General features: G+C 49.1%; 1 protein-coding gene across 2 annotated transcripts in view; it reads left to right on the top strand.

The window, feature by feature from the left end:
• CRMP1 (collapsin response mediator protein 1) overlaps positions 1-16,134 on the top strand; it is a 71,163-nt gene that overhangs the window by 26,526 nt on the left and 28,503 nt on the right. For both annotated transcript variants that reach the window (XM_030920490.1, XM_010370052.2), the window contains exons 3-5: positions 4,677-4,861; positions 9,301-9,465; positions 14,252-14,313. In XM_030920490.1, coding sequence (XP_030776350.1) covers positions 4,677-4,861; positions 9,301-9,465; positions 14,252-14,313 — 412 coding nt within the window. The remainder of the gene's footprint in view (positions 1-4,676; positions 4,862-9,300; positions 9,466-14,251; positions 14,314-16,134) is intronic.

Here is a 16,134-nt window from a genome sequence, read left to right as displayed (position 1 = left end):
CCTTCTGGCTGTCCTCGGACCTTTTCTGTGTGTGTGCACACTCCTGGGGGCTCTTCTCCTAAGGATACCAGTCCTGTTGGATTCTGGCCCCACTCTTGTGGCCTCATTCAACCTTAATCACCTCCTTAAAGGCCCCGTCTCCAAAGGTAGTCCCATGGGGGTGGGCTGGGGCTTCAACATGAATTTTGGGAGACAAAATTCTGTCCATAACGCCAGGCAGGGGTCTGTAGGTGGCCTTCACTTTTTGTCCAGGCTGGGGTGCAGTGGTGCGATCTCAGCTCACTACATACAACCTCCGCCTCCCGGGTTCAATCGACTCCCCTGCCTCAGCCTCCTGAGTAGCTGGGACTACAGGCATGCACCACCATGCCCGGCTAATTTTTTGTATTTTAGTAGAGATGGGGTTTCACCATGTTGACCAAGATGGTCTCGATCTCCTGACCTCGTGATCCACCTGCCTCAGCCTCCCGAAGTGCTGGGATTACAGGTGTGAGCCACCACGCCCAGCTGGCCTTAACATTTTACTGGTGGGTGAGGATCGGTACAGTTCTCTTTCTGTGAGTTGTACCCTGGATTTGCTGGGTGCTCAGCCTCTTCCCTTGAAATCTGGAAGAGGAGAGAAGGACACTGTTTCAAGATCTAGCATGAGTGGTTGGCACAAGAAGGAAAGGCACAAGAAGGAAAGGAATTGGAGCTAGGGGAAGGCAGAAAGGGATTGATACCATTAACAGAATCATCCTGGGGCCTGTGTGGGCTTTGGGGATGATGACGGAGGAGGAGGAGGAGGAGGCTGGGGGAAAGGGGCTGTGGAGTATTGGGGGCATTGAAAGAGACTACATATGCAAATCACCCAGCAAAGAGGGGTACCCAGAACAGTTGAGCCCTCCCTGCCTCCCCCTAGCTCACCCCCCAATTCTAGTCCTAAACTTTGACCATTTCAAGTCCAGCTCGGGCCTCCCTTCCTCTGGCTTCATTCCTTGCTTGCTCTTCTGGCCATAATGAAAACTTGGGACTCACAGGACTTGCCAGGCTGCTGTCACCTCAGAGCCTTGCACCCATCAGTCCCCTGCCTGGAACGCCTTTTCTCCCTGCCCCTCTGCCTTCCCCTCATCTCTTGTTTGTCCTTGTGGGCCCAGCTCATGCAACTCCTCCTCCAGGAAGCCTTCCTTGACCCCACGATGGTGTGGGGTGCATCCCTCTGTCCCCAGAGCCTGTGAGCTACTGTCTGTTGCGGCCCTTGTCACACTGCATTGCTCCTTGACCAGGGCCTTGCCTCGTGGCCCCCACCCTGGGGCCCAGCACCAGGCCTGCGGAGTAGGTCCTGGAGCGCCAATTCAGGGAAAGCATAAACAAATGAATGTTGGCCATCAGGTGGTGAGGATGCTCCTGTCAGCTGCAGGGCACCTGGATCCCAAATGGTTAGGAAGGCAGACGGGGGCTGGGGAAGGGTGTCAGGATGTGTCAAAAAATGAGGTTTTCTAATTCAACCATGGCTTAGATATAGAGAAAGCAACTCCAAGGGAACACCCCTTTGTGTGGGGGGCTCTGGGCTTCTGAAGCCTGAAAGGTAAAATGACCCTTAGAATGATCTCGTAGGCTCCCCCATCCCACACACCACCTGCTGCTTTGATCTGACCACATCCACGCCCGTCCTTCCCGGGCCAGGCCCCCTTGTAGAGGGCCTGCAATCCCAGCGGGTATACAGATGGAGCAAGTGGCCATGGGTTGAGCTGCATTCATTAAGTGCCTGCTGTATGTATGAACATCAAGAGTCCTAGGACTCTGGCTAACCTGGCTGTTGAGGAAATCTGCAGTTTCCCTAAATTCATTATCTGTCAGCCCCTCTTGGTCGTAAACCTCTTTTACTTGACTCCGTTGCTGAGAAGCTCTCTGAGTGTCGGCAGTTCTCCTCTGGCCTTGTGAAGCTGAGTGACAGTGACCGAGGCCTCACACGGCCCTTGGGTGTTTATTCTGAATGTGCATCCTGCAGGCGGAGAAGGGTAGGTGTGGAAGAGCCAGGGACCACCTGGCACGCAGAGGCACAATTATTTTCCTCCACTTTAATTAAACCCCAAGAATCCTTTAATTTTGTGGCCATTTGCCAAGTTTTCTTAAGAGCCGTTCAGCTGTCGTGATTCATTGGATTATGATTCATTGGGGTTTCCATTTAATTCACTTAGCCTTGGTGAATCAGGTGCCGGTGGTTGAGAGTTTCTTCTGCACCGTGGGGTGATGGTGTTGGGGGAGGGGCATCTGTCTCATTCACTGAGCTGAGCTTCCTCTCTCCTCTTTCCCTTTCAAGCACGTTGCTATTGAGCACCATTCAGTGAGTCCCATTTAGTTTAATCCCAGTTCAGGGAGAACCTGGCTTCTATATACGGGAAACAGGGTGGCAGTAAAGCCTGCTGGTCAGAGCTCTGCTATTAGTCTTGAGGAGACCTGGGCTTAAATCCAGGCCCATCACTGACTTGCTGGGTGACCTTGGATGAGTCACTACACCTCTCTGAGTTGTGTTGTCCTCTTTTGCAAAATGGGAATACTTCCTACCTCACAGGGCTGCTGGCGGGAGACCAGAGAGGGTTTGTTAAGAGGCTATGATTGTGCCTGGTAAGAAAGAGCCTCTGGCTGCAGAGATGGCACTCATTGTTGAACATTAAGCATCTTAGGACTGTGGCCAACCAGGCTGCTCAGGAAATGTGCTATTTCTTAAAAAAAAAAAAAGAAAGAAAGAAAGAGAGAGAGAGAGAAAGAGAGAAAAGAAAGGAAAGAAAGAGAGAGAAAGAAAGAAAGAAAGAAAGAAAGAAAGAAAGAAAGAAGAAAGGAAAGAAAGAAAGAAAGAAAGAAAAGAAAGAAAGAAAGAAAGAAAGAAAGAAAGAAAGAAAGAAAGAAAGAAAGAAAGAAAGAAAGAAAGAAAGAAAGAGGCCAGGCATGTTTGCTCAAACACTTTGGGAAGCCAAGGCAGGAGGACCCCTTGAGCTCAGGAGTTCAAGATCAGCCTGGGCAACATAGGGAGATCCCATCTCTACAAAAAATTAAAAAACAAAATTAGCTGGGCATGGTGGTACATGCCCGTAGTTCCAGCTACTTGGAGGTTGAGGCGGGAGGATCGCTTTGAGCCCAGCAAGTGAGGCTGCAGTGAGCCATGATGTGCACTACTCTACTCCAGCCTGACTGACAGAGACCATGTCTCAAAAATAAATAAAAGAACCTCTCGTTAGAGTACTTGTTGGCCCCCACAGCATCGTGACTCAGTCACAGGCTTGCATCAGACTGAGCTGTGATTCTGCTGACACTCATGCGTAGGTCCGTGCCCGTGTGTAGACACACCATGTTCATGTCTACAGCCAGTGGCTCTTCCGACTGGACTGCGCCCAGGTCTTTGCCTGGGTTGGCATTTGGGGTGCTACCCTGTCCTCTGTTAGAGCTGGTTGTGAGCATTCAATGAGAGAAGCCGTGATGCACTTAGAAGATGCTGTTCTCCAGTTGCTGTTCCTTTTAAGGGCCAGGTGTCTTCCCGACCCCTTTACCTTCAGCTGTTGGCAAGCCCACACGTTTGGAGAGGACAACAGAAGGACTGGGGAAGACAGGATTTCCCTAAGTCAAGTTGGACATTCTGGGGATATTATAAGCAGTGGCAGTGAACATTCTGGGGGTAAGGGATTGGTTATAAGCAGTGGCGGTAGACATTTTGGAGGTAAGGGATTGGTTATTAAAAGCAGCGGTTGGTGGTGATCCTGGTGGAGGTGGACGTGTGTGGTAACATTTTCTGGGTGTCCACCTTGTCCCTGGCACTGTGCAGTCCTAGGTTTATTTCCTGGGTTAAGAGGACAGTGTGTGGCACCCATGTATGTCTTCGGGGGAGGCCCAGCTGGGATCTGCTTGCTGGCCCAGCTTCTCCCGGGAGCCCAGGAGGGCAGGGGCTGCTGTCTTGGCTGCCTGGCTGTGGATTCTGTCTAGAACTGCACTTTTGGTCACTGAAGCAGCATCTCTCTGTGTCTTTACTACTGGTGTTTCATGTGACTTAGAAAATTAATATACTGCCCAATCTCAAGAGTTCACAACAGTTGGATTTTTTTTTTTTTTTTTTTTTTTTAATAAAAATCACTCACAGATCTCATGGTCTGAGCCAGACCTTGACCTTGGACGCTGCTGGGTCCTATTCCTGGTGCTGGCTGAGCCTCTTCCCCCAGCATCTTGATGGACCTTCAGACTCTGGTGCCAGCAAATAAAAACCAGAAGCCACCATCATCAATAAGTCACCCACAGAGATCCCCGGGGCTTGGTTTCTCTTTTCATAGGCTCTTTTCCCTCCTTCGCCATTTGGAATTTGCCCTCCTTCTGGAGGAAGTTTTCCGGCACCTGTTACATCGGAATAGACGTGACAGTCAGCGTGTGCATCATGCTGGTCTCACCTCTGTTGGATTGAGCTCTGCCACCCCCTCCAGCCTTCTTAGATAATGAGGCTGGATGAAAGGGCGCCTCCTCGTGCCCCCTGGCCCCCTCTGCTATACTGGACTCTAACAGTCTGCCCACCTGCCTTACCTCCTGTTAGACTGTGAGCCCCTTGTGAAGGGCCTAACTCAGAAATGTTTATTTAACAGAACTGAAGCTGTGGGTTGACTGCCCATTCTCCTTTTCCGTTAAGAACCAAGGCTGTCTCTGTTGTTTGCCTCCAGACAAATAGGAGAGAACTTAATCGTTCCTGGTGGAGTAAAGACCATTGAAGCCAACGGGCGGATGGTTATTCCCGGAGGTATCGATGTCAACACGTACCTGCAGAAGCCCTCCCAGGGGATGACTGCTGCTGATGACTTCTTCCAAGGGACCAGGGCGGCCCTGGTGGGCGGTACCACGATGATCAGTGAGTGACACTGTCCCCTGCCTTAAGGACATAGACTGTGAGGTCCCCTCCTCATCACCAGCATCACAAGTGCTCAGTGTGTTCGAGGCTGTCTGCCCAGGGTGCCATTGGATTTCATTCTCACCGCAGCCCTAGGACACAGGTCACCGTTTTACAGAGCACACCATATGTGCCACTGGGGCTACCCAAGATGGCTTAATAAACAACATGGTTTTATAGGCACCAATTTTTAAAAATTATTTTTAAAATATTGAAATACCATCTCTTTGGTATAATTGCTTAGCATGAGACTGAAGTCACATTTAGATTTTTAGAAACAAAGTTTGTTTAAAGAAAAGCATTAAGTGAAGAAGACATGGATTATAGGGAGATAAAGCAAAAAAAAAAAAAAAAAAAAAAACCCTTCAACATGATGTGAAGATGGCTGTGGTTTCAGAACCAGTGACATAGGTATTATTGTGACAGATGGGAGAATAGAGGTCAGAGAGGTGAAGTAACTTGCCCAAGGAGACATAGCTGGGAAGTGGTTGTATTAGTCAGTATTGCTGCAGTAATACTGTGATAAGACCGCGTAACAAACAGCCCCCAAATCTCAAGCAACACTTGTTTTTTTCATTTGAGGGTGTGTAGGAGTGGGCGTGGGGCTGGAGTGGCTGTGCTCAGCTGCGGGTTGGACTCGGGCACCATGGGTCTCCCATTCTGGACCCAGCGACTCCCCAGCCACTCTGTTCTCCTGGTGATTGGCAGAATGCAGGGGTTCTGGCCGAAACTTGCCTCCTCTCACTGCCTCATCTCTTCACTTCCGTGCTGCAGCTTCCACTCACATTCTGTTGGCCCAGGTCAGTCACGTGGCCGAGCCCAAAGTTGACAGGAGCACACTGTGCCACAGAGAGCCCTGGTGAGGTTGGGGAGGGAAGGAAATACTGTGGGCACTGAGACCAGTCCGCAACAGTGCTCGGTCTGGGAAACTGGATTCCTCCTCCATAGCCCTGTGCAGTCCGATTGCTGTTTCTTGTGTTGATTTTGAAGAGCTGCTTTTGCTTGAATTCATTTTAATAAGCAATTTTAATTAAATAGGCCACAGTTTATTGTAAATGTTCTTTCAACTGTTAGGCTCTTCAGTTCCAGGCTACTTGTCTCTAAGCTGGCCCCAACCCTGCCCATCTCTCCCACTTCTTCACAAAGGAGTCCCTTTGGAAGCATGGTCTGTGGGCTGAAACCCACTGCTATGGGCAGAGTTTGCCAAGTCCCTGAGCCAGGAGTGGGGTCGACTTCTGAGTCAAGCACTGTCCTGATCCCTCTTCCAAAGGGCAGCCCGTGGATCTGCTGGATGGGAAATGGGAGGAGGATCTAGACTTGGACTTGGATCCCAGCGGCCAGGGTTTGAACCTGAGCACTGGCACTCAGCAGGCAGCTGCATGACTGTGGCTGGCACTCAGCCTCTCTGAGCCTCAGCTTCCTTATCTGTAATGTGGGCTTTATGGTGGGAAGCGCCTAGGGTGGTTTGGAGACGTACATGAGATTCCTTCATGTAGTGCATGGGACATGAGAGTTCTGAGAGATGGGCATGGAAGTTCCGGGCTCAGGGGGACTGCATAGGGCAGGGGAAAGAGTCCTGGATGAGGAGCCAGGGTTCCTGGGACGTCCCCTGCTTTTCTCCGTCACCAGCTGTGAGATCCTGGGGAGCCCTGCCCTGTAAACCTTATCCTCCTCACCTGGGAAGGGCAGTTTCCAGTGTGTTTCATGGAACACCAAGAGCCTATGAAAGCACATGAGGACCACAGTCCGGGGCTCTGAAAGGGTCCCCGCCCTTCCCCATCTTCATTCAACAAATGTTAATTAAGAGTCCACACCAGGCACTGTATCAGGTGAACAAAAGCAGGAAGGATGCTCGTCGTCAAGGGCCTGTCATCTCTCTGGGAGTCACTAATCATCCACATGTATGACTAGAAACTGTGACTCCTGCTGCAAAAGAAGGGTGCACAGTGCTTTGAACTGAGGGGCAGGGTCTCAGGGAAGTGTTCTCTGAAGAAGCGACATTCGTACAGGGTTCTGAAGGATGAGTTGGAATTAACCAGGGGAAGGGGGCAGAGAAGAGCAGAGCCCCAGGAGGCCAGAATAGTATATGCAAAGGCCCTGAGGGGAGCACACACCTCCCATTCCAGAGACTGCAGGGAGGCCTGCGGGGCAGGGGTGTGGAGATTGAGAGATGACATCCTGTGAGGCAAGGCTGCAAGGAGAGGACAACCCTGAGCCTCGATGACCTGATGAGGCTGTGGCTCTTTCTCATATGGGTGATGGGCAACGTTGAGGTATTTTAAGCAGGGAGAGATGTGAACTGTTCTGCGTTTTGGAGAGACTGCAATGGAGTGGCCGGGATGGGATGTGGCAGGACCAGGTGGGAGGCGATGGCATAATACAGCTGAGAGATGAGGGCGGCGTGGCCGTGGACTGGGCAGAAGTGGACAGCTTCTGGGATATGAAGGCCAGTCAACAGCCCTCGGTGCTGGATCAGACATGGGGGCATGCGAGGGAAAGGAAGTGCCACGGGTGACCTGGGCCTCTGGCTGTGGAACCGTTACTTGGTGATGTCCACCACAGCTGGGGTGGGGATGGGGACAGTACTGCATGAGGTTTTGGACATTCTGGTTTGGGGCAGCTTTTGAGTCATCTTGGTGGAGAAGCCAAGAACACAACCGGGTTTAGAGTTCTGTAGCTGAGAGCAAATGATGTGTTTCAATGAGCTGGTGCAAAGGATAGGGATCCAGTTAGTGAGCATAGTGAACAGTAGGGGATGGAGTCCTCAGGATGATTGAAAAGTGGCAGCCAAAGAAGTAGAACAAAGGAAAGAAAAAGCCAGAAGGTGGTGTTGCCATGGAAGCTGGAGAGGAGCGAGTTTAAGGAAGGAGGGAGGGACCTTCTGTGCCCCGAGAGGTCAAGAAACTGAGGACTGCATGCTCCCGTTAGACCTAGAGATGTGAGGATCATATTAGCAAAGGCTGATGCTTTAGGTGGATGGAGGTGTGAGTGGGAGGAGGAGAGGTGAGACTTCTTTTTTTGACATCTGCCTGTGAAGGGTGGGGGTGTGAAGAAACAGGGCAGTAAGCTTCAGAGTATATGAAGTCAAGGGAGGTTTAAAAGACTGGAGGCTCCCCTTTCTCATCTACTTTACATTTAAGATTTTATTTGAAAAAAGGATGATGAAGTGAACTTGTTTGGTCTCGGAGGTCCTTTTCATCTTGGCATTCTATGCCAAAGGAGGCAGCTTGGAGCAGTGGGTATGCTAGTTGTATGCTCTTGGACAATTGCTTTACCCTCTTTGAGCCTCAAGTTTTTCATCTGCAAAATGGGGATACTAATTTTCACTTTACAGGACAGTTGTGAGGATTGAATGAACGAGCTTATGTAAAGCTTTTGTGGCATTATCTGACAAATAGTGAGCGATGGTGATGATGATGACAATGGTGGCGATGATGGTGGTAATGAAGACTGAAGATGATGGTGATGATGTCATTGCTAATGGTTATGGTTAATGATAGTGACAGTGATGGCAATATGACAATGATGGTGGGAGTGATTATGAAAAGGTTGGTGATGATGGTGGTGATGATAATGGTGGTGATGGTGATGGGGTGATAATTGGGATGATGATGATGGTGATAGGATGGTGGTGATGAAGATGGTGATGGTGATGATGATGATGATGGGGTGATAATGATGATGATGATGGTGATGATGATGGTGGTGATGGTGATGATGGTGGTGATGGTGGTGATGATGGTGGTGGTGGTGATAATGTTAGTGATGATGATGATGGTGGTGGTGTGGTGATGGGATGGTGATGATGGTGGTGGAGTGATAATGATAGTGGTGATGACAGTGGATGGTGGTGATGATAGTGGATGGTGGTGGTGATGATGGTGGTGATGATGATGGTGATAGTGGTGGAGGTGATGATAGTGATGAGTGATAATGATGGTGATGATAGTGGTGGTCATGGTGATGATGGTGATGGGGTGATAATAATGGTGATGATGGCGATGGTAGTGGTGAGAATGGTAATGACAATGGTGATGATGGTGATGATGGTGATGGTGGTGGAGGTGATGATAGTGATGAGTGATAATGATGGTGATGATAGTGGTGGTCATGGTGATGATGGTGATGGGGTGATAATGATGGTGATGATGGCGGTGGTAGTGGTGATAATGGTAATGATGATGATGGTGATGGTGATGGGTTGATAACGATGGTGATGATTGTGGTGGTGATAATGATGGTGGCTGTCATAGTAATGATGGTGATGGTGTGATGATTATGGTGATGATGATGATGGTGGTGATGGTAATGATGGCAATGATGGTGGTGGTGGTAATGATGGTGGCTACCATTGGAACACTTGAGTCTGAAGCATCATGATGCATATTTCCCTGTCCCAGTTGACCATGTTGTTCCTGAGCCTGGGTCCAGCCTACTGACCTCCTTCGAGAAGTGGCACGAAGCAGCTGACACCAAATCCTGCTGTGATTACTCCCTCCACGTGGACATCACAAGCTGGTACGATGGCGTTCGGGAAGAGCTGGAGGTGCTGGTGCAGGACAAAGGTCAGTTGAAGCCTCAGAACGGGGTTTTGGGGAATCCCTGGTTCTTTGGTAGATCCAAGGATTATGTGGAGTGAAAAATCCCCCTGTCTGCGTCTGCTCTGAGCCTGATTATGAGCTGTCCTCTGCCCCACGACAGTGAGGAAACAGGCTAGTCCCTTTACAGAGTCCATCCTTTCCTCCTTGAAAACGTCTGGGCTGTCCTTGTTCTCAGAAGCAGATCCAGTCTCTGCAGCCTGCCATGCTAGGCCCTTGCTGATCTAACCTCACTTTTCTTTCCTATCACCCTGATCACTAGCCTGGCTGCCATCCCTGAAACTGGCTATGCCGCGAGGCCCTTGCTCATGCGGATCCCCTGCCAGGAACGAATGCCCTTTCTCCTCTGCCTGCCCAGTGCTACTCACCTTCAAGACCCAACTCAACCATTACCTTCTCCCATTTCCCCAGTCAGAATTGCTTCATTCCTTGAATAGCCAATGCCTGTTACTTAGACCTCCTTTGGGGCACTTTTTCCATTGTTCCTGGATTATGGGATGTTGTCTCTCTGGCTCTTCTGTCAAACCCTGAGTTCTGTGAGGGAGGGGACCATGTCTGTATGTCCCTGCTTCCCACCTTGGCTCCCCTCTGTTTGGGTTCACACCAGCACAGTGTAGACACTCCATGGTGTGCGTTACATGGAATGGAGGGGAACTGATCAGAAGACACAAAGGAAGCAAAGAACAACAGAATGGAAAGAGTCAGGGCATGAGCGGTCTGTCCAGAAAGGGGCAGTCGGGGCCCCTCTGAGGAGGCAGCCTCAAATGTGGTGCTTCAAGGAGAGCGAGGTTATGTTTCCAGTTTTGAAGATAGCTGTGCTATGTTTTCTCATAAGAACAGTATCATCCCCAATATTTAAAGAAAGTCAGAAAATAGAAGGGAAAAAATTGTTTTCCTCTGGTTCTACCCCAATCACAATTTACTCTTCATGTGAAGGGTTATTGCTTTCCATTCCCTGCGCATTTGGATGATTTCCCCCTATGTGGTTGTGCCATAGCTGTTACGTGGAACCCTTCCTTTTTCACTTAACGTTTTATGAGTCACATTATTCTTCATCAATAACTTTTTAATGGCTCATAATGTACAATATAATGGTTAATTTGCCTCGCTATTTTCTTTTTAGTGGACATTTAGGCTTTCTATTCGTTTTATTATATATCCTGTTATGGTGAACATCTTCATGTATAAACATTTGGTAGCATTTCTAATTTTTCTTTAGATTTCCAGAAGTGGAATTAGAAGGTCAAAGGTTTTAGCATTTTTCAAGATTATGACGCTTATTGCCAAGTTGGTTTCCTGAAACATGCACCCCTTGTACCCCTGCAAATCCTGTGCCAGAATCTCTAGTCCCTGCACCTTTGCACCATTGGGTGTTATTGCTTCTATGAAATTCTTGCCGATTCGTTGGGTGAAAGACACCACCATTGTGATTTTCATGTCAGTTCTTTACTGATTACATTCAAGATTTTGCATATATTTTTCCTTATGTGAATATCTGATTGTATTCTTTGCCCACTCATCAATTTGCATTTTCATATAGCTGTTTAAGCTCTTTCTATCAAGAAGGCATTATTGGCCATGGTGGCTCATGCCTCTAATCCCAGCATTTTGGGAGGCTGAGGAGGGAGGATTGCTTGAGGCCCAGAGTTTAAGACCAGCCTGGGCAACATAGTGAGACCACGAAAAAAAAAAAAAACATAGCCAGGAGTGGTGGTGCACGCCTCCCAGCTACTTGGGAGGCTGAGCGGGAGCATTGCTTGAGCTTGGGAGGTTGAGGCTGGAGTGAGCACTGCACTCCAGCCTGGCTCGGAGAGTGAGACCCTATCTTTTAAAAGAAAAAGGCATTATCCTTGTATTGCAGTTGCTGCCTGATTCACCGCAACTACATAACAGTCATAATCCAAGGAAATTGACAGTCTTGTATCTTACTTTCCTTACCTAATGTTAAGTTCTGAGCAATTTTCCCTCGGTTGCTGCCCTAAGTGAATGGTCATTTAGGGCGTCCCTCACTGAGATGCGAGGGTCTCTGGAGTGGCAGTGGAGTTTGTAGGGAAAGACACTGGGCTCCATGTGGCCTGGTGGGTCTGTGCTGCTTGCAGGCATCCAGGGAGCCCTGTGCTGTGTGCATCTGGGCTAGGTCACCAGCAGGCGAACGGCGATTGTGCTCAGGTCCTGGCAGCAACCTTTCTACTTTGTATGCTTCTGTGAAATCAACTAACTTTTTATTTTATTTTATTTTATTTATTTATTTTTTGAGACAGAGGCTGGCTCTGTCGCCCAGGCTGGAGTGCAGTGGCCGGATCTCAGCTCACTGCAAGCTCCGCCTCCCGGGTTTACGCCATTCTCCTGCCTCAGCCTCCCGAGTAGCTGGGACTACAGGCGCCCGCCTCGTTGCCCGGCTAGTTTTTTGTATTTTTTAGTAGAGACGGGGTTTCACCGTATTAGCCAGGATGGTCTCGATCTCCTGACCTCGTGATCCGCCCGCCTCGGCCTCCCAAAGTGCTGGGATTACAGGCTTGAGCCACCGCGCCCGTCCTACTTTTTAGATTCCACATATAAGTGAGATGGTGCAGTATTTGCCTTTCTGTGCCTGGCTTATTTCCCTTAACATAGGGTTCCACAGCTTCAACTTTGTTGCTGCAATACAGGATGTCCTTTTTTACTAAGGCCTCCATTGTGTGCATTTATAAAATCCGTTCATTCATGGATGGACCCAGGTTACTTCCTAATCTTGGCCGTTGTAAATAATGCCGCAATGAACACGGGATTGGGGGTATCCCCTGGACATACTGATTTCAATACCTTTGGATTTTTAGCCGGTAGTGGGACTGCTGAAGCATACGGTAATTCAGTTTTTAGTTTTGTGAGGAGCCTCTGTACTGTTCTCCATAGAGGTGGTGGTGCTAATTTACATTCCCACAAATGGTGCTCAGGAATTCGCTTTTCTCCACATCCTCACCAACACTTGCTATCTCTTAGATGCAGGTCTGGTCTTGTCTTCCTTCCTTCCTTCCTTTCTCTCTCTCTCTTTCCTTTTTTTTTTTTTTTTTTTTTTTTTTTTGACGGAGTCTTACTCTGTCACCCAGGCTGGAGTGCAATGGCGAGATCTCAGCTCACTGCCTCCCGTATTAAAGTGATTCTCCTGCCTCAGCCTCCAGAGTAGCTTGGATCACAGGCACAGCCCACCACGCCTGGCTAATTTTTGTATTTTTAGTAGAGATGGGGTTTCATCATATTGGCCAGGCTGGTCTTAAACTCTTGACCTCAAGTGATCCGCCCACCTTGGCCTCCCAAATTGCTGGGATTACAGGTGTGAACCACTGCTCCCGGCCAGGTTTTTATTTTCTAATCAGCTTAAATGCTCTCAGCGGCTCCACATCATCCCCAGAATAAATCACAAGCTGTCCGCCTGGCTCGTGAGGATGCGCCCACTCCTCCAGACCGGCTTGTTCCAGTTCCTTCGGCCCAGAGCCCCGGCCCCCTGCACCTCCGTTTTCCATCTGCTCGAGGCTGCCTCTGGCCCTTAGGGCTGTGTGAGTGAGTGCTGGCCCCTTCAGGAACACTCTCCCTGCCTTTTCCTAGCGATTTTCCTTTTCGTGCTGAGCTGCACTCCCCTGGGAAGCCTTCCCTGAAGCCCCCTGACAGATGGAACCCCCCCATGCATCCCCCACATAGGGATCATCAGACTGAGTTGTCTTTGCCCGTTGACTTGCTGATATTCCCACACCCCAGCCCAGACGGTGAGCCCACTGTGGGCAGGGACTTGTCGTCTTGCTCACAGTTGCATGGCCGGTGCCTGCATACCGAGACATGCATCAAATAGCAGCAGAACAGCTGATTGATTTCCTGAAAGATGCCTTTAGTAACTTCTGTATCCCAAGCGCTTAGCACATGCCTAGCATAGAGTAGGCTCTCGATAAATGTTTATAATATGAATAAATAAGTTAGGGAGGGAAAAGAGAGAGAGACACAGGGAGGGAGAAAAGAAAGGGAAGGAGGAACACACCTGATTTCCTTTGTCCTAAAGTGTTTTAGTGCATCCTTCTCTAAGTCAGAAGGGCTTCCCCAGAAATCTTGATAGTCGTCATGAGTGTACTTGTACAGTCCAGTGCAGGGCATTTCCAGGATGGGAAACCAACACATTTGGTGTAATGTCCTCTTTGCAGAAATGGGGAAAGTGAAACCCAGAGAGGTGCAGTAACTTCTCCAGTGCTACACAGCAACTGAGGCCTGAACTCAGCTCTCCCGGACAGAGCAGCTGTCACTGTTGATGCCTTTATGGGAATTGCAAACACAATTTTTTGAAAAATGGGATAAAACAGCATGTGCTTTAGGACATTTCTAGAAGCTGCATGACTACTGTGTTTTCATCTTCCTTGCAGATGCTTATTACACCCTTCCTTATCCTTATCACACCCCTCCCTCTCAGCCTGGGGAGTTTCCACCTCCTCCTCCCCCTCCTCCTCTTTCTCTTCCTTCTCCTCCTCTTCTTCTTCCTCCTCCTCCTCTTCCTCCTCCTTCTCCTCCCTTTCTTCTCCATCACCTTCAGATTCTGCTTAGGTGTGACTTTCCCTGGAAGCTTCCTTTGACCTTCACCCACACCCTCAGGCTGGATAGGTGCCCCTTTGGGGATCCCAATGGCACTCCTCTCTCCTGGCGACCACCACTCTGCCCTGTGGTCATTGATTTATTGGAAAGACATGCTTCTGTTTTTTCTTTAACTTTTTTTTTATCCTTTTTATCTTGGAAACAGGCGTCAATTCCTTCCAAGTCTACATGGCCTATAAGGATCTCTACCAAATGTCCGACAGCCAGGTAGGTCCCTCACACTCGTCCTCTCCCCTCTTGTCTGGGCAGGACTGGCCCAGCTTTGCCAGTCCAGGCAGCACAGGGCAAGGGAGATTGTGAGGAGCTGCGCGGTTCGAGTCCTGATTCTGGCATGGAGTGGCTGTGTGATAGGATGTCAGTGGTTGCCCCTGCTGGCCTTCTGTTCTTTTCTGACCGTGTGAGTGGCATGCAGAAGGGGGTCCCTGGTTTGGTGGCTCCCAAACCTGGCTTATCCTCAGCATCATCTGGAGAGCTTACTCAAATACCAATTCTTAGTGCATGTTGCGGACGTTGGGTGTTGGACTCAGGAATCTGTACTTCCCAAAAGCTCTGCATTTGATTCTGGGATTCAGGCAAGGATGGGGACAATTTCTGAGCTCTGACACAGGAAGAGAGACTGCCTGGCCTTCCCTCACAGCAACTGCAACATGCTAGGCAAGTCATCTTGTCCAATTGTAAGATGGAACATTTCTGGCCCTGCCAACAGCAAACAATTATTACGTAGATGCAGCAAGTCAAGGAGATGGAGCCGCAAGTTGTTTTTCAGGAGTAGCGGTTACGACTTACAGGACACCTGGCCTTCTTATACTACTGGGTCTCCTAGTTTTGTTTCATTGTCACTTTCCTTTGGTCTGCTTGTTAGTGTGTGGAGAAAATCATGGAGGCTACAGCGAAGCCAGGCTGCAAGCCCTGGGCCATACTGGCTGCTTGCTGTGCAGCCAGGGGCAGTTCTCCCAACTTCTCTGTGCTTTAGCCTCATAATAGGTGTGCCTTATAGAGGCAGTTGAATGATTTCATAAGACGAGTAAAGGGCTAGGATGGTGCCTAGCACAGAATGGTGCCATACAGGCATCAGTAAGCAGGGTAATTGGTTATTACCATGGAGACAGATGGGCAATGGGAGAAGCACTTTATGTCCTTCCTTTCAAATAAACACTTGGGGTTACAGAAGATAACTTATCCCAAGATGTCCTGGAGGCCTTTGATACAATCAGCAAAAGACATTCAAAGAGCTGAAAATTGGTTCAGTTCCATAGAAAACATAGCATGTGATGTGCTGGCATAATTGTGATTTTCACCTGTTTCATTGTAACCACTGGAGCCCTGGGCATGGATGGAATCGAGCAGCCTCTGGGTTTGGGTTCTCAAAAGTGCTTCATGCCTCCACATGCCTTCCCTATTTGCTGAAATAGGGATGTGTGTCGGAAAGCAGGCATCCCAGGGGATGTTGTCTTGCATGCATGGAAAACAAAGTTGAGATTCAAGTACCCTTGGAGAGGGAGCTTCATGGCTTTGGCCCTTACCGGGGGCAAATGCCCAAATGCAGATTCTCCTCAGGTAGGAGAACATTGGGCAGTGGGGCGGGCCTGTTTTAGCTAATTGAGAGGATGGTTAACATACTATATATTATCTGAGTACTGGAGTGATTAGAGAGCTTGTTTTCCCCACCCCACCATTGTCTATAAAATGGTATGGTTCACATTTTTGTAAGGATGTGCACATCTTCTGTGGCATGTGGGTGGCTATGGTAAAGCCTTAGCAGATTTAGTTAGACAGTTTCTGTAAAACTACCCGTGACTTCTCAGGACCAGTTGTTGCCATTAACACCTACAGGTGTTTCAAAAAAAGCCAACCCAAAAAGACAGCAAAAGGCACAGATAGGCACTGAGATTGATTCTGTCTTCATGCCCTGGGGTGACTTGGACCAGTTGTGCCCCATCCTCAGCTTCCTGCTTTTGGATCTACAAGATGTCAGGGTCAAGGAACAGTCCTTCCAAGTCTGACTTGTATAGCAGCACATTCCATCCA

Source organism: Rhinopithecus roxellana, chromosome 2 (assembly GCF_007565055.1).
Source record: "Rhinopithecus roxellana isolate Shanxi Qingling chromosome 2, ASM756505v1, whole genome shotgun sequence".
In the NCBI taxonomy this organism is placed as follows: Eukaryota; Metazoa; Chordata; class Mammalia; order Primates; family Cercopithecidae; genus Rhinopithecus; species Rhinopithecus roxellana.
The sequence above is the reverse complement of the archived record's forward strand: the minus strand, read 5'-3'. Positions and strand labels throughout refer to the sequence as shown.